At 39.6% G+C, this 19,829-nt stretch overlaps 1 protein-coding gene across 1 annotated transcript in view; it reads right to left on the bottom strand.

The window, feature by feature from the left end:
• TAFA1 (TAFA chemokine like family member 1) overlaps positions 1 to 19,400 on the bottom strand; it is a gene marked incomplete at both ends in the record, with an annotated part of 491,339 nt that extends 471,939 nt beyond the window's left edge. Inside the window, one exon of the mRNA XM_080818276.1 lies at positions 19,283 to 19,400. Within this exon, the coding sequence (XP_080674402.1) occupies positions 19,283 to 19,400 (118 nt within the window). The remainder of the gene's footprint in view (positions 1 to 19,282) is intronic.
• Between the last annotated feature and the right edge of the window lie 429 nt (positions 19,401 to 19,829).

Below are 19,829 nucleotides of genomic sequence, written 5' to 3' on the forward strand. Positions count from 1 at the left end.
CTGGGCCAGCCAGAAACCTTGGAGTTGGCTCTTGGACAAGAGTCTTCCTTTCCCCCAGGTTGCCAGCCTCCCAGATAAAGCTCAAACTCCCTTCTAGTCAAAACTCATCTCTTGATTGATGATCTTTCCAGTGACAGGCAGCTGAACTTGGATTGGCTAACACCACCATAGGTTTCTCTAATAATCCACTTCAGGGAAACGGCGGCTTGGCTCAGGAACAGCAGTGGAGGTGGTGAGAAGTGGTTGGAGTCTGGATATAGTCTGAAGATAAGAGAAATCGTTTTGCTGTTAGATTAAGTGTGAAATCTGGAGAAAGGGAGTTGAGAGAGAGTCTAAGACTTTTGATGTGAAGAACAGAAGGAAGGAATTGCTATGAACTGAGATCAAGAAAACTACGAAAGGAAGAGGTTTTGGGACAGGGGCAGATGATAATTAAAAGAATTTTATCTAGGCCAGAGAACAAGTCCCAAGTTCAGCATGCTTCAAATCAATATGGTGGTGAGATTCAACCAGCGAATGAACAACCACTTGGCAGGGGGTATTGTGAGGCAAATAAAGGGTCTGATGACAGCTTGGTCTGGATGTTTGCTAAAGTAATTTCCAACTCTTAAGTTACTTAAGTATCATATTAAATTATCTTAACAATGTATGAGGGAGTGTGTATGTATGTGTGTATGTGTGTGTGCACGTGTGGCAAAGAGATAAGAGATAATCCAGAAAGTCCTTTAAAATCTTGACAAAATAATTACCTCACCCTTATCCCGTTTCCAGGAAGTGGGAGGTCAGACATCCACGTTTCACAAAAAGAACCCTGCTATGTGAGTGTTGTCTTCCTGAACCATTGATGGGAAAGTAACACTTGTTAATGACATCTGTGACAGATAAAGTGTTGATGGACCAAGACAGTCTTCCCTATTTCTTTCTTTTCTTTCTCTAGCTTCACAGTAGTGCATTGCAGCTTTTCCCCCTCTATCAACACAGCCCTTTTTTGGGGCGGAAGAGCTAATAAGGATAAATCCTATATCTTAAAAAACAGCTCTTGGGAAACCTAACTCCCCTAAAACGACATTTCTTCAGTTGAGATCACTATGGGTTAAGAGACTGTTTTATTAAAAGAAGGGGAAGAGGAATAATATTACTGTACTCCCAGGGTTTGAAAATAAGTCATTTAGCACCTAGAACTGCAATGTTCCCTGCTTATTCCTAGCTTCATTAATTTTTTTTCTTCCAAAGTCAGCATCCATCCTTACAAGCCTTTGTCTGTCGCTGTCATAAAAGCATTTATATGCATTATCCTTGACAAATGGGTGCATTTGATCTGTAACTGATTTCTCTGCCCGACAACTAGAAACAGATCCAGTACTAAAATGAAAATAAGAATAAAAAATCCTGAGGATAATGTAAAGATATCACCTACTTACTCAACATGCCCTATAAAAGTTTCATCTGAAGAAAACAACAGCCTCCCAGAGAGTGTGGTAGTGAACGCTTTGACCTTTTATTCGCAGGTGACCATTCTTAACAGTGAAAAGCAGTTCACAGATTAGATTCACACAAAAGAGAGGGTGGAGGGAGAGAAGGAGAGAAGCAAGCGAGAGCCTTAGGTGTTTGCTGGGGGAAAGAGACTCCGCAGAAGAAAAGGTCAGGTTTGCTTCACATTCACTCAGCTGTGGAGCGGGGCCTGGTAACTCCCAGTTATTCAAAAGTCGGCTACGTGTGAACAAACAAAACAAAACTGGATGTTTGGTGTCACGTTGTGTTTTGATTTTATTTATTTATTTATTTATTTAGACTCATTAACCGAATTATCCTCTTGTTCTTAGACCGAGAGACCTAACTTTCTGGAGCTTTCTCCAAATTCTAAAAAAGCGAAGATATCTAAACTTGGGTATCTGAGAGTTGAAGAGTACCCTAACAAAGAAAATGTCATTTCCTAACCCCTAAGGCATTTTTGGGTTGCCATGAATGCTGTACACCCAATATTACCCATTCTTGGCCCCCCGGGCTCGTTTTCGTGATAGGAACCCATTTTGTGGTCCCTTATCATTGGGTTGAACCATATGACCAGGGCTGGCCAATGAGTTGGGAGCAGAATGACATGTATCACTTTCAGGCTGAAGGGTTTATTTACTGATCTTACCTCCAAAACTCTCTCTTTCTTCTGCCATGATAACAGTACTATTTCGAATAGATGCTGTTCTTCATTATTTTTTTTTTAAGATTTTATTTATTTATTTGACAGACAGAGATCACAAGTAGGTAGAGCGGCAGTCAGAGAGAGAGGGAAGCAGGCTCCCCCGCCGAGCAGAGAGCCCGGTGCGGGGCTTAATCCCAGGACCCTGAGACCACGACCTGAGCCAAAGGCAGAGGCTTAACCCGCTGAGCCACCCAGGCGCCCCTGTTCTTAATTCTGATTGAAGATAACACGGAGCACAGCTTCTAGGCAACTTCAGGGAACCACAGATGAGTCAGGCATAAACTTTGCTAAAATATAGGATTGCCTTGAGCAATTGAGATTTGGAACTGAAAGGTCACCATAGTATCAACTAGCTTATCCTAAGGGGCATTTATTTCCATCTTAGTACCGTCCATCACAATGAAAACAATACTGGTAGAAGCAAAGAATTTCAGTCATTAACAGCTTGGGATCTGGAACCAGATTACCCCAGTTTTAATCCTGGCTTCACACTTATTACCTGCACACTTTGGACAAGTTATTTAAATTCTTTGAATGCTGTTTCCTTTATCAGTGGAAAAAAGAGAACAAAAGTAGCTACCTCCAGGGCTAAGTGTAAAGATAAATGAAATAATATGGAATTCTTAGCACAATGCCATGCACATAGTAACTACTAAATAAAAATCTATATTTAATGTATATCTAAATCAGACAGAATTAAGGAGTTATTTTTTTAGGCTGAATTATATATTTATTTCTTCCAAAGTCAGTTTTGACTCTGTGTCCTCCTGTCTTCAAAATATTTACATACATTAATCCATGACAAAGGAGTGTTATTTCCCTGATATTGTGATCTTCCTTCCTCAGATTACGTATCTGCCTTCATAATTCTGTTATCTTTCCTTCAAATTCTTTGCTACCTAAACTCCATCCCTAACTCTTGGTACAGTTATTCCTATTTCTTCTGGTCTCTTCTGAAGTACTTTTTTTCCACCAAAGCCTTGACCCAGATCTTAGACTCTCCTACCATCAAACAACTCCTCCAAGGAAAGAAGGGGATGTGAAAAGATGGTCTTAGAGCCCCTCAGGCAACACAGTGGAAAACAGGGATATCTCCCCTGGTCAGATTCCTAGTACACTTACCAAACACTGGGTTTAAGATTATAAATACTATGTGAAGTTTCCCCTCCAAGAGTTCTATTATAATGACAACTCTCTTTAATTAGCATTTTATACTGCTTTCTGTTGATGAATAATACCATACCCAGAAGAAAGAACTTCACACCAGATCTTATTCACACAAACAAGTACATCAATAGAGCTTTCTGCTTACAATAATAATAAACTACTCTTACTTGTTTTCAACAATTTAATTAAATACAATTAACTCTAGTTTGTTTTGGCAGCCTATTAATGTCACAATTGAATATAAAGAGACTCATGAAAAGATTAAAATTAATAAATCCTTTATACTATTATAAAAATTACTTCAATGCTGTGCTTGCCAGAAATACTTAACAGCAGTTTTGAAGTATGTTAATGAGGACAGTAAAAAAGAGATAATAAAGTTTTATCAAATAACTGAGCAAGGCTTCTGTGAGGTTTTGACCTCTTCAGAAGAGAGCTCTTGCCTGTTGGGTATAGTGTTAAAAACAACTCTGAAACACTAATCGCAAATTTATCATCATCTTACAGTATCTTTAATCCATGTCTCTAACTGTTCTTCTCTCTTCTTCTCATTCTTATTAAATTATATTTATAAAATTGTTTACATTCACAAAAGGCATTTATTTAAGTTATGTGATGATTCCCATTGTGGTTCATATTAACATTATCCTCTACATTTCATAGAAAGGGAAACTAAGGCTGAGAAATGTTAAGTGACTTGGCCAAAGATCCTATGCATACTAGCTTGAATTCCTTAGTGTCTTAAAACATAAGAAACTAACAATAGCACTTCATTTGGGGGGAGTGGTTGTTTTGTCAGTCTCAAAACATTAGACCCTATGATACTTAGGCAATCTTTAATACACAAAGATATATTTTGTATGCATAGTGGAAAATATGGGGTACACATATGAGTACACATAGATGGCACCCTGATGAAAACTGTAAACATTTAGGCACTAAGGCGTTTATCAGTATGTACCCTTTAGCAGATGGGTCCTGTGATAAAGAGTGCGTAAGTTATTGCAAGAAAGAAAAAACACCTAAGAAACATAAATACACTCAGATTCCAGTTGACCAGTGGCTCTTTTAATATGGTTATAATAAGGATATAATCCATTTTGAGAATCACAGAGGACCAATGCTGACTTTGGAACTATTTCCTGTTAATGAGTTATTGGTCGGATGTTTAAATTAATTAACGAATCTTCATCATTATTTGGCATTGCACAGACTCTACTAAAGTTACTAATTATAGCACTTTCATCAATAATTACATATGAAAATGCTGTTCGAAGGAAGGATGCTCTAAGTTTTGACCTGTTCATACTGACTTAGAACCCATGGCTAAACATACCTAGAGATTAGCCATAAAAGCTAATATCCAAAATCTATTTTAAAAAAATCAACAACTTATCAAACTCAACACCCAAAGAACAAATAATCCAGTCAAGAAATGGGCAAGAGACATGAACAGACATTTCTCCAAAGAAGACATACAATGGCCAACAGACACATGCAAAAATGTTCAACATTGCATAAGGGAAATACAAATCATAACCACAATGAGATACTGCCTCACACCAGTCAGGATGGCTAAAATTAATTAATAAGTCAGAAAACAACAAATGCTGGCAAGGTTGTGGACAAAGAGGAACCCTGTTACACTGCTGATGGGAATGCAAGCTGGTACAGTTACTCTGGAAAACAGTGTGGAGGTTTCCCAAAAAGTTGAAAATAGAGCTACCCTATGACCCAGCAATTGCACTACTAGGTATCTACCCAAAGGATATATATGTAGTGATCTGAAGGGGCACCTGCACCCCAATGTTTATAGCAACAATGTCCACAATAGCCAAATTATGGAAAGAGCCCAGATGTCCATTGACAGATTAATGGATAAAGAAGAAATGGTGTGTATATATATGAATCTATCTATATATATGCAATTGAATATTCCTCAGCCATCAAAAGATGGAATCCTTTTTAAAAAAGATATTATTTATTTATTTGAGAGCCAGTTAGTGAGAGAGAGAGAGAGAAAGGATGAGTAGGAGAAGGGGCAGGGGGAGAAGGAGAAGCAGACACCCCACTGAGCAGAGAGCCCAAAGTGGGACTCAATCCCAGGATCCCAGGATCATGACCTGAGCCAAAAGCAAATGCTTAACCAAATGAGGCACCCAGGTGCCCTCAAGTTGTAAAACTTCTATGTGCATCCTTTTTTCATAGATAAAAATTGGATGTATGTGTTTGTATGAGGCACTTCTCTATCATCTTTGCTCTGACATTCATATACTTACATAATAATACAATGAGATGCCATATGCCAGATACCTATTGCATGGGAGGTATAGAACAGACATCTCTACTCTTCATGCAAACCTGCAAAGTGGGAATTTTATAAACATGGATCCCCATTTTGTGGGTAAGGCAGAGAAAGCGACACTAATGTGCCCACATTTAGTGCTAATAGTGTAATAATGACAGAGGTGGGATGTAAACCCCTAGTTTACATTGTACACCAAGATGTTCCTATCTCTATAGGTTCTTTGCACCAAGAGCAGTTGGTGGCAAAGAGGGTGAGGTCAGGTAAAACACCCACAGTATGTCAACTCTATCGAATTCTCAAAGATATATGTAGATGCTACACTAACCCTGAGTTAAAGGGTACTTTACCCTGTTTCAGGAAGTTTTCCATGTACTCTATATGTATTAACTTACTTAATTATTTAAATCATTATTTTTAAATGAAGAACATGGCCCACCTTGAGTGGTGAATTAAGTTACATATAAAAACAGCCTAGACCCTTAATGGACAGCATGTTTTATCTCAAAAGTAAACAAAGTCCCCATAAGGCACTTTGCACAGTCTGCAACATAATAGATGCTAAGTGATGATTGTTTTGGGGTGCTTGTGGTTGTTTTTGAAATCATCTCTATCTCTTTTAACAACCCAGTGATTGAAGTGTTGTACCTGGAAGGATTCAGAGGTTGAATCTGGGTTGATTAGCAATGTCTGCACTGGTATAACCATAGAAAGAGTGAGCTATAGAGCGGGAATTTACCATCATTACCCACAGGGATATTTTTGGGAAATGCAGAGAGATTTATTTTGATGCTGAGAGGAATTTAAAAGGGAGACCTCCCATCAGATTCTATAAGCAATTTCTACCTAACATGTTACTGGGCCATGGATCTAGCAAGTGTAATATGAAAGACAGAAAATTCCATATTTTAGCAAAAAGACACTACTGCAAATGATCAAACCACTTACTAGAAAGGTCAGCCCACTTTACAGTATCCTAGATAATTTATAAAGCCTCAACATGATAAATGCCCCCAAAAAATCTTATCAAAAAGTTAAATTGCAGTTAAGGAGAATCCTTTTCTAGTGTGAATGATTTAGAAGTTCATGTGAAGTAAAACAGAAAATCTACACTAAGACTGAGTCTAATCAATGCAGATTTATCTTATGTTGTCGCTTTGTCACATGGAGCACAAAAAAGGGTCTCCACAATCTAAAAACAAAAACAAAAACAAAACAACCCAGGAGACTGAAAAAAAAATATTTGAAAATGAGGTGCTATTATCCTAATAAGAAAAGAAAGCATGTTTTCAGCAAGGCCTGTTGCATAGCAAAAGTAAGACCAGAGCATTACTCAGCCAGCCACAAGACTCAAAATTATTGCATGATATAGCCAAGCTAAATGCCCAAGATAGGGTTGTCTGCTAATGCAGAAAAATGCCACTCAACACAGAAATTTGTTTTGTAATTTATTTTTTTTAAAGATTTCACTTATTTGTCAGAAAGAGAGAGAAAGAGAGGAAGAGCACAAGCAGGGAGAATGGCAGAGGCAGAGGGAGAAGCGGGCTCCCTGCTGAGCAAGGAGCCTGACAGGGGACTGGATCCCAGGACCCCAGGATCACAACTGGCTGCGCAACCGACTGAGCCACCCAGGCATCCCTTGTTTTGTAATTTAAACTAACCAGGACTAGCTGGTTCCTAAGTGCTAAAGTAGTACCTGGTTGTGATGGCAAGAGCACCCGAGTGAGAGTCAATGCAAACCTAAGTTTTCCTTCCAGCTTTATTAATATTATCTGCAATTTTGCAGTGTTTTGCACAATGGAGATAACAGTACCTCCCATGTAGGGTTCTGGTATAGATCATATGCCATATTATAAGAATCAACCATAGTAGGGCCTACCCACAGCTGACACTCAGGAAACTGAGCTGGAAATATTCAAAGGCTGGAAAAATTCTCAATTTGTCCTTCCAAGCTAGATGACTTTGAATGAATCAATTAACTTTTTTTTTTTAAGATATTTTTTATTGGCAAAGGGGAAAGATGTTCTACCTCGTGAGTTTATTGTGAGGATTCAATGAAATATCAAATGCTTAGGGTCCTTCATTCACTCACTCGTTCAGTAGGTATTCACTGACCCTTACCATGTGGCTGACTCTGTGTCAGGCATTGTAAGACTGCTGGGCTCCCTACCCTCTCCGGGCTAACAATCTAGTGAGGGAAGGAGGGTTAAACCAGTGATTAGAATAAAGTGACACCACTGCCATTAGTGTGGAAGTGTAGTTCTTTGTGCCTGATAAGTCATTGATAAACAGTTGTCGAATAACGAGTATTAAGTCTGTTGTATATTAGTAGTAGACATGATTATCCTCAGGTTTTGATTTAGGGATACGCAGTTTTCTCTAATATAATAACCAGACTTTTAAAATCAACTTGTAGTGACATATTTGGTCTTTTATTACACAAAGGTAACAACAACTCAAAGGTGTGAAAGGTCTAATGGGACACTGAGAACTGGACAGAGTACAGTGGCTGCATTTTTGTTAATTAACTGACTTGCTTTCCATAGACACTTTAATTGTAGATACTGGGACTCTTCCCTTCCATCTTACCTAGCTCTCCACCTATGACCATCAGTGTACTTTGAAAGGCAGCCCATGGATTAGAAAACGGTAACAAAGAAAAAATAAATCTTGTCTCTCCTTTAATTGGAATAATACAAAGTTTCTCCAACTGGTTTAAGGCCAATACCCATCCAAGTCACGAGCCCACCATATCACTACCATCTGCCTCTAGATTTACGTGTTTTGTTCCCCTTGGTTGAAACCATCGCCCTTCATCCTCCCCAGCTAGCTGACTTCCTAACCAACATTCAAAGCCCAACACAAAATCACCCCCCCTTGGGACTTCCCAAATCCCCTCTGCTCAGAATAAGTGGTTTCATGTTTTATGATCACAGAGCACCCTGTTTGGTTAGAGCTCATATCAGAAGCCACTATGCATCTTAGACATAGAAATACAGAAGAATGGAGAAAGGAATAAAAACTTCTAGAGGAAATGAAAAGAGAGTTGTCTAATTCTCACAAGTGGACAGAAAGAAGCTGTGTTACTGTCTACGATAATACGGAAGCTGCATTATCGTAGATAGTAGTTACAAGACAGTTAGCTATTTAAATTTTGATTTAATTGCAGTTGGTTCATATTTTCCAAGGAAATATTTTATGGCATGTACTTTTTTTTTTTTTTTTTTGGATAGGAAATAGATTCTGGAGGTGGTCAGTCAATTAACCCACAAGGGAGATGGTCAAAGACTCCCAACTTGCACGCCAATGTCAATCAGTTGATAGGCGGGGCCTGGAGCGGGACTGAGAATGATTCTGAAATCACATCCTGGCTCCAAGGGAACAATCACTGTGATTGATTACCTGGGCCTGTGATAGATGGAGGGCTGGAGATTGGCAGCTTGTGTCCCATAAATCTGCTTTTACTTCTAAACAATCCTGGGAGTAGCTGTCAAAAATGTTGCCCTACAAATGTTCACCCAGTGACCTAGTTTCTCAAGCACATGTCCAATACATGGCGTCTTGCATTTTCTTCAGATAAAGAGATATGAGAAGCTACAAAAACAATTCACCTATTAAGACCTCATCCAAGAAGCTTCCAAACAGCACCTTATCCTGTCTTATATCTTCTTTTCTTCCAGAAAAAATGGTTTTATTTTTATTTTTTGCCATGCCACACATTTTTAAATTCAGAGATATATGTGGGGCTGGTCTCTCATTACAATTTCTTCATAAAACAGTGGTATTCAAACTTTCCTGTCGACAGCATGCCAAGGAGGCGAAATACCCGATTCCTGTCTGTTTCCACTTCCCAGTGGAAAAATACTCAGTTAATAAATACTTGGAAAGATACATTTATGAATCACTAATTATTTTTATAAAATGAGATGAGCCTATTAACATGTTCATAGATTATAAAATGATGCCCTATGGATAGAAAGATAAACCAAATATCTATGTTCCTTGAGAATTGTGTTGCATACGTTCACAGGCAGTATATAAACAATGTCACTATAGAAGTGTCACCACAGAAATAAGTTTGAGAGTGATTGCATATACATGATTTCCAATATAGATATAGGTAAATCATTTGTGAGCCACAATTCAGGAATGTCTTCAAGTCTATTCTTTGGTAAATCTAAAATCCAAAATATGCAAACATGCATCATTACAGACTATAGGGTTAACAAAACAGCCCACAGTTAATTTAATTGATAATGATGAAACTAACCCAACACTAATTTATAATTAAAAAGCAAAGACCACAGCAATTCAAAATCACTAAACAACTCAAACAACACTCAAGATACACTGGTAACAAATTATCCCTCCCCAAATTGCATGAATTCTAATTATTTTCATGCAGGCACTTTGCAATGTTCCCAAGAGCTGGCAGCCAGTTTTCTTAATAGAATAGTGAAGTAGGGAAGCTCAGTAAACCTTAGTTACACGTCATTCTAATAGAATGATAATTCAATTGCTATACTAATAAGTACACTGCACTCAGATGCAAAATAAGTGCACACAAAATCTGAAAAGAACAAGAGCAGGAAAAAAAAAAAAACCCAACACTGTTGAGTTCCAAGATAAATTTATAACCCACTAGTGGACTGCAGACTAGATTTTGAAAACGTTAATAAAGTATTAAATTAAAGGTTTTATACTGGCAACATGACGCTGCTGCCTGATCCTTCTCTCTGTTTCATTACATTTATAGTTTACTCTTTCTGCCAAACTTTAATCTAAAGGAAAAATAATTTATTTTTAGCTAAGATTCAAAATGAGACCTCTGTTCAGGCCCTTGACTTCATTATATAAATGCTTTTTGTTTATTATACTCTGTTACTAGCTGCTTTTACAGTTAGTAGCTTGTCTACTAAATACCCAGAGACTCAGCCCTTTAGTATTTGGATATAAGTCGGGACGGGACAAAAACCACAGGTATAACCTATAATAAGCCAAGACAGACGTGCATAAAAATTTCCCTTTTAGCTCCACTGCCTTCACCTCTTTCTACCCTGCTCTCGTAAAAGGATTTGACAAATTCATTAGACGTCAAAAAATGTTGGAGCCAGAAATAATCTTGTCTGAGGTCACACACTAATAACCCACAGGTGGGATATAGCCCTGAGTCAAGTTTTGTTTGGCCCACTTGACATTTAAAAGATAAGGAAATTATCCATAGAAGTCTAAGTATCCCACTTGCCTTGAACCATGGGATGAAGTAGTCACACTGAGCCTATCTCGGGCAATCCTAAGGATATGATCTGCCCTCCGGAGGCCCACATGCTCTTCAGAAGCTACAGTGACCCTCAGGCTGGCCCAATCATCTTTGCTAACTGGCTGGTGCACGAAGGTATTGGCCATGTCCATCTACGATGGACAGAAATATACTTTATGTTTGTGGGATGCATAGATGGCCTCTTTGGAACGTCTATGCACAATATGAAAACCACTGCTTCCTTCTACTCTCTTACTGCAGGCTTGCAATTGACAATTGATCCTGAATGCCCCAGTGTCCCAACCCTACTGTGATGCTCCTTCCTCATTACCATTCAATATAAAAAAAGGCTTAATGTGGTACTTTCCTGCCAGTATTTGCATTTTTAAAGGATGTAAAGTTCTTGCCCAGTGGATGAGAAAATATTTATTGAATACTTACACAACATTCACTCACTCAGTGGGAAGTCTGACCTACTGGCCTGCTGACCTGAATCTAAGATACATTATCAATTTCAAGAGCGTTGACGTGCTTTTTCTTCTCTCTGTGCAGTAGCTCATCTAAACCTGGGAGCTGGCATTCTGTATTCACTTCAAAGCCTATGACTCAATCTATCCATTTTTCATCCACATGAGGGGGAAACAAAAAGTAATTTGGGTATATGCAGACTCAGTCAGCTCGTCTGTATTTTTGGGTGACATCAAAGCATGTCTAAAAGAGAAGGTCTAGTAAGGGCACCGTGAAGGTAAATACAGGTCATCACATCAGCAGAACAATGACCTTGGCTGAGGGTGTAGGTCTTCCTCCCTCCCAGACTCAGGGTGAGGTTTGGTCTGACTCCTTCCCTGCATGGAAGAAGAATGTGCTTCATGAATAGCCACATCACTGAGCGTATCCATCCGTCTTCCGAGAGAAAATCACTGCGATTATATCAATTCTCTTTTCTTTCTCTGGATCTTTATTATATAAAAATGGAGGAGGAGAAAGAAACAGTAGGCCAACAGGGTTCCCTAAGTGCTTTGAGGACATTAACGTTAGAGAATCTAATTAGTTTACACAATTGTTAACAAAATAATTCATTTTCTTTTTACCCCAAAGAAAGGAAAAATTGCTGTCTGTTATTTCTCCCTGCTACAGAGATGAAGTGAAGTTTTCTCTTGATATCAAAAAAAAATGAAAGCAGAGGCCTTTTCCTATTTGCTAAGAGAAGTTTCTCTTCAGTCCCTTAAGACCGCGCTTATAGTACTTTCTAAATCTGTAGGAAAAAAAAAACCTGTGCTGTGACTGAAAACCTTAGGGATTGAAGGTTTTACTACATTTGTAGCATATTCTTTATGTTATTTTGGTTAATGGAGCTGCTGTCAAATAGAGTAAATATCTACACAAACTATTGCACAAACACACAATGCACACATACATACGTGTGTTATACTGACAATTTAATATTTATGCCATTCTCTTTTTGAGGTATCCCTAAATTATAAACACACTCACAGAGGCATATGCAACGATCCATACACACGTACCCACACACAAGCAGTAATAAATGAAAGAGAATTACAGATTTTACCAGAACATTCATTCCTTCTTTCCTTAATAATGTAACAAATACTTTTTGAGCCCCTATTATATGTCTAGTTCCTTACTAAAAGTGAGAGATAAGCAGATGGATAGCACAGTGGCTCACACTTCTCAATGCACGTGATAAGAATAGGCACTTTAGATATTGCCCAAATTTAAAAAAAATTTTGGAAAATTTTAGTTAAACACAATCAGGCTTCCTATCTGCAAATCTTTCCAGAACTTGTATGCACTTACATGCACTATAAATCTCTAAGAGGAGAATATACCAGACAATGAGTACTTCCCCAACACTTAATAGCCTTTTTCCAAGCAGCATTTTGAGGTTACTGTATTTTGTGAACTGGAAAATACTGGCCTAGAGATTTCATTGGATTAAGGCTCTTAAAAGGAAAAGCGCCTCATGATACTTTCCTACCTATTCTTCCTTCTTTCCCCTTAAACTGACAACACTGTTTGATACATTTCTAATTTTGCCCATAAAACTAGAGCTAATATTTTAAGCTTTCAGTTAAAAGTAATATTTACTTATGTTAAAAACGAATCTTAAAAAACACATAACTGGGGCATCTGGGTGGCTCAGTCAGTTCACCGGCCAGCTCTTGGTTTCGGCTCAGGTCCTGATCTTAGGGTGCTGGAATGGAGCCCCTCTTCACTTCTGGCTCCCCACTGAGTGCAGTCTGCTTTCGGATTCTCTCCCTCTGCCCCTCCCCTGCTCTCTCTCATTCTCTCTCTTTCCCTCTCTCTCAAATAAATAAATCTTTAAAAAATATATATATATAAATAAAAGCCAAAAACTATAGGAAATAAGAAGTCCAAGGCATTCTAGTCCTACCACTAGGTTTAACTGATACTACGAATAAAATGCTTATAGCTCTTCTGACATCTTTTTATGCCTGTGTTAATATTTTGTTTCCAAAATGATTTTGAAACTGCATTTTCTGTTTCTTTTCTTTTCTTTTCTTTTTTCCCACTCAGCAGTATATCATGGGCATTTTTCCTTAGGAATACATATAAACTCATCTCATTCTTTGCAGTGGCTACATTGAATCCCATTGTGAGGGATTTATTTTACCAATCTCTTTTTGATGTACATAAAGCCCCCCTCCAGTTACTTGCCATTAAATTAACTAGACCTTTGCATACATTTTTTTCCACACCTGTCCAATCATTTTCTTAGGATAAGCGTCTTGAAATGGAATTGTGTAGGATTTGCACATTTTACATTTTGGGAGACGCTGCCAGATTATTTTCAAAAAATGGTGCACCAATTTACATACTAAAGCTTTGAGATTTTCACACAGTTTAAAGCTAGAAGACTTTTTCAAAAAGTTCAAGTTGCCATCTTAAATGAACTTTAAGAAATTAACAACTGAAGGCTAATGTTCAATAGTGCCGCTTCTAAATATTTGTTTTCAGTGTGGTATAAGATCTATTTTCCTTAACTATGATGAATTGAGGCCATAGGCTTGAGCTCACATAAGTAACAATATTTATATATCATTGTGATAATTCTCTTATAAATTCAGGGGATTGACAGGAAATATTTATTTGCATCTCTACTTGGTTTTGATACTTTTGAGGTCTTATCAAATGTCCATAGCTGCACTCTGACTCTGGGACAAGGTCAATAACATCAATCAGATGATCAATGGATTATCACTAGCTCCAGCTTACACCAAATAACAACCTGTCTGCTCTAATCCTTAGGTCAATTCACTACACTTAGCAATCCAGTACTGGTAAGAATTCTTAAAAAGCCAATATGCAACCACTGTTGTTCTGACGATATCTTCCATACTACAGTCGTAAAACAATCCTTTATTGTAATGTGCCTTGGTATTCTAACATATATTCCTTAAGCAGCTTTCAATAAATTGATACTGAATACTAAGGTAAAGATAAGATATAGAAGAATGCTTTTTAATATTTTAACCAAAAAAATCACAGTTTTAAATGCACGGTGATGTTCCACTATGCAATAATTAAGTCATAAAGGTATACCTCCCTCTAACTACATAGTTTGCTTAATATAGTTTTAAATCAGTCCAAGTATAAGTTACATAGACAATTCTATTCAGAGTGATCTTTCCATATATTACTTCCATACACACCTGTCATACAATAGCAGCGACTCAAGAATAAATGATTCATTAGGCACTTATAACTTCTTGTCTCATGTAATTTATCTTTGTAATTTTAAATTACTAAAGAATCCCAAGGATCTTTTCTTACTAAAGTATTTTGAAATGATCCATATTTTATTAAGTTTCAAGAATAACGCCCCCCCCCTGCACACATACCCACACACTCGAAATTAAGTAATCATTAAAATTACTGTCATAATTCATATATCCATAAGGGGGAAAAAACTAATTCTAAGTTAGAAAGTTACATCCAGCAAACCATTCCACCTTTTTCACCTGTTACACACCTGATGCTTAGAAAGAGTTGAAGCTGTCTATTTTAATTACCTGAAACCAGGGAAGACACTACTTTTGGGTTTTCATTGTTCAGTTTGTCTCTTTTTAAATTATGTGTCCCCTTCTAGCTTTACTATTTATATACATAAAAGGCACGAGTATTCTTCAAGTTGTTATGGTAATTTCCTACATTGTTCCTAAAATAAAACTTGATTTAGCCAAATATTAAATTACTGAAATTACAAATCTGTTAATCTACAGCACATTTTACTCATTTGTGTAATTTTAAAATTCACTTCCATTTGATTGACTGTTTTAATCCTTCTTAACTGGTGAGTAAGTGAAAATAAATGGTGCATTCCTAATACCACAAATATGAAAAATAGAAAGTACTTAGAGACTATAGGGGAATCTATTAAAATCAGTCTGTTTTCTGGTTAACATATTCTCATTCTGTTTGTGTACTAACCCACTGCATTGAGAAGACAGATCTCAAATTCACGGCCTCACAAAAACATTGTCCCGATTTCATATTTTGACAGCAGAAATCGGCCCAGATCTCTAACCATTTCCCCTACAGGACCTGGGCTGGCTGGTGCCATCCAGGTGCGGCACAGTCTGATGAGGGGGACAACGCGTCAAATTCCACTCATCTGTCAGTGTAGTGGATTATTTCTTGAGAGACTGAAATTGGCTGCTTGGGATGGGAACACCATCAATCTTACTGTGTAGGGGATGGCGAAGCTGCGGGTAAGCGGCTGGCAAGAGGGGGGCCAGCCGTTCCTAAGCAGGTGAGGAGGCAGCTGTAAAGCCTTCACTCTCCCCCCATTCAGGGCTCTGAGGGAAAGATTTGTCATTTTTCACATTTCCCGGATACTTGGTATGCATGCAGTGTCCGCCTGCTCCTGCTTTATGAAAGAGGTGATTTTTCAAGCTTAGGCAAATGTGGCAAAGCTCAGGGTCTGCCTGGTGTCTCATTTTTTCTCATCATGTCACTTGTTTTAACTGATTTGAGAAAATGAGATTATGTTTTTCCTTTTTGCTCATTTATCCAGCTATTTATTTATTTATTTGCTCATTTAGGGGTGGATTGTCACAGATAACTGCCCGTGATTTCTCTCTTGTTTTCATACACATTTCATTAGTGTCCCTGAAGATTTAAGGCTCACAAAGGGAAACATCACAACTCTCATCAAAAAAAGCATACATTTACTCTTAAAATCAAAACAGATTGTATTAGAGGAGATTGCATTTCTGACTGAATCTAGAATATTGCTGTGTCCAAGATCTATCGCTTTAATCTTCGCAGCTATTGCTGAAGACCCAAGAAAGTTGAATAAACCTATTACATGGAACCATTGGACTTTCAGTTTGATATCATTTTAATCGTCCTGCATCTAGAAAGGAGTACATATAGTTTCTTAATTTCATCAATGACTGAAATGGATCTCAAATATATAAGCATTTGGGGTTGAAATTGGGTTTCGAGCTACAATTTCTTGGGATAGCCGACATACAGATCGACCATGCATTGGTGATAATAAGCAATTTCTACCAATAGACAGTGGAGAAAGCAAATACTGAATTTGGTTTTAGTCAACACTTAATGACATGTTTCTCAGTTTAAAATTATAATCTTTTGATAACAAGCCCTATAAAGATTTGAGTTTACTTAATACAAGCAGCATAGCAATAACCCCAGGCAAAAAAAAAAAAAAAAAAAAAAAGAAAAGAAAAACCACAAAAAAACAAACAACAAAAAAACCCTCCTGATTAACTGATGAACAGATAGTCTAAGTGAAAGCTCACTGCAAAGTATACTCTATTTCACGACTATACACATCCAGCATAAAAGGCAGCGGTCTTTTTCTAGCCAGGTATCACACAGTTTAAAAAAAAAAAAAATCAGGAGATTAACACAAGGTTTTGTCCTATGTGAATCGTTAGCTGTGTGAACATCAAAACTTTACTCATTCAGCACCTCTACTATGTACCTTTGTAGATACCAGAGTTACTGATACTCACGAAGGAGCTTCACAGTTTACTAAGCACTGTCACAGAAATTATTTTATTTACACCCCCACAGTATCTCTAAATGGGAAATTGGGCCCAGAGAAGAAAACTGACTTTCCCAAGGTCAAGCCGCTTCAAGTTAAGCATCCGAGATGAGGGCCGGTCCCGAGCGCTGCCATCGCCTTGTGCCACCCCTCACCAAGTCCTGCCATGGGCACCTTTTTTGCAGTTTAAATGAGTCCGTGCGTTGACATAACTTGGAAGTTTTCACAAATTATGCGAAACAGTTCGCACCCCCTCAAAGAGGCTACTGGGCGTGATTATTCTGTGCCCTGAGAGATATTATGCCCTCCTTGGGAAACAGGCCAGGGAGGTGACATCAGACCGACCTGACTTCCAACGGCAGTTATTGGCTGTGCGGTCTCACACAAGTCACCAGATCCCTCAGAACTTCAGTCTCCTGGGCAACAGAAGGATTGGGGGCGGTGCGCGTTGGGGGGTGGGGGCGATTACACCTACTTATAGACGGATTAAGACAACGTGAGAGTGTGCCGAAAACACTCACAATAGTTATTTTTGTTACGAATTCTTACTGTTAACTATTACAATGTATGCCGATTTGCCGCGTTATTTGTAGGCATGTAACAAATCAGACATTTTTGCCTCAACAGATTGGTAATTAACTAACTGGAGGTAAACCAGGGGTTCCATAACCCACGTTTGTTCTTCCTCCGCCTCGGCACCGAAGCCTCCCAGCTTGGGGGTACCCGCTCGGGGACGAGGACCCACAAGGCGGAAATGCAAGCGCGCGGCAGGGGTGGCAGAGCGGTTTCCATGCCCACCTGCAGGGGCACCAGCGCCCCCTCGCCTTCCCTCCGAGACTCAGGGCGTGGGGGGTGAGGGTGGCTGGGGCCCTGGCGCAGCGCAGCCCCCGGCTGAGGCCGCCCAGACCCCTCCTCCTACCCCGACCCCTCCACCTCCCGAGTCCTCGGAGGTGCCGGGGGGGGGGGAGGGGGGACCCGGGCTCCTGCAGCGAACCCGCTGGGGCGCTCCTCCCGCAGCGCAGTCTGCTGCGGGTGCGCGGGAGGACCCCAGGTTGCACCCTCGCTCTTTCCGTCCTGCCCGCAGCCTGGAAGCAGAGCCGGGGGAGGCAGCACACAGCGCCCCGGGAGGTGTTGCTGGACGATTGCGCCGACGAGCCCAGGACTGGTGCCCAGGCCGTTTGCGGAGCCAGAGATAGGCAAAGGCGTGGACGCTGGACCGCGCAGCTGGAGCCAGCCGAACGTACGGGAGGAGGCCAGGAAGGCATTTGAGAGGGGATGGAGGGCTGGGAGCACTTCCGAACTGAAGATCAGGACCTTGGCGGCGCAACTAGTCCCCCGAGCCCAGACTTAGCGGTGGGGGAGGGCGGCGCAGGTGGAGGGTGGGGTAAATGAATGCAAAGGCTGAAACTAAACAGAATATGGAAGGAAACCTTTTCAAAGAACCGGTAAGGGTAAGGACAATCAAGCTGGGGGACATTAATGAGAAAGGCAAAGAAGGTGAAAAAAAAAAAAAATCCAGATTGAAGAGTGAGGCCATGGAAGGGTAAGAGATATACTTTAAACAAAAAGACGAAGAAAAGCAAAATGCGTCCGGAAATCAAAATTCAGTATGGGGGGGGGGGCGGAAATCAGGCTAAAGGGAACGTGTTCCTGAAAGTGCCAAGAAAGAGGGAGAGAAAAACACCACGGAACAAACTGGAAGAACAGAAAGTGAAGGAAGGGAGAAAGGAAAGGAGACAAATTAAAGCAGACAAGAAATAGTAAGTTATTTTTAAATTTCTTTTTCATTAACAAACTACTTTCAAAGTTAATTTTGGCACTAACATCTCCACAAAATCCTTAGCCACATACACACCGAGATTATAGTATCTACACTGGATAAGATATACAAGGAATATCCATACACATTATTTTATTGTTGCAAAGATCCTATTTTGTCTCTCTAAAAAAAATCAAGTCTTGCAAGTTATCCCATCTTCTGCAGAGTTTTTGGCTACTGGCCAAAGCATCCCAAAACCAATGACTTCACTTTTTTGAGGTGTGAGGAAGGGGGCAGGGAGACTCTTAGAGAAAACCATTTTTTTTTTTTTCCTGAGAGATTCATAGAAATACCTCTAGGGCATTTTAGTATCCCCCTCACCTTTCCCCAAAGCATCCAGCCAACAATGTGAATCTTGGAATTCAGAGGCAAGCTGCCCGCAGGGTAGCACTTTCTGTCACTTATATTCAACCATCTGTTAGGGTGACAGCGGTGAGACTTGGAGGCTGCAGGGGAGCCCGCGCCCGACTTACCTGGTCTGTGCAGGTGGTGCTGCTGGAAAGTGTGCTGAAGGGATCCATGGCAGAGGAGCAGGGCACAAGCACTTATCCACAAATACAGGACCCAGGACATCGCAGAGACCATTGCCATTCTCTAAAGAGAACATGAGATAGCGAGGATTACCCCCAGCTTCAAGCCCCCAGCTCAGTCAGTCCCACTGATGAGAGAAGGAGGGTCTCAGACGTCATGTCCCCTTTGCTACTTTGCTGGCTGAAATTAACCCAGCAGAGGTCATGCCATGAAGGGGGATTGAGGGAAAGCCTTCCCCGAGAGATCATGAATTCTTTGTGAAATTCTGCAAAGCCAAACTCCAAGGACTGCCAGAACACAAAAATAAATTAAAGTTTTTGACTCTCCGTTAGGCAGTTTGAAGCACAGTATCCTGCCTATACAGCCTGTTTTACACGATGATCTTTAAACTATAGTTATTCCAGGCTTTGAAAAGCTGCATACTCCTGTTCATTCTAACTTCATTGTAAGTCTGACATAAGCCTGGAAGGAAAGAGTGCATTTTTTTTT

Source organism: Martes martes (assembly GCF_963455335.1).
Source record: "Martes martes genome assembly, chromosome: 1".
NCBI lineage: Eukaryota > Metazoa > Chordata > Mammalia > Carnivora > Mustelidae > Martes > Martes martes.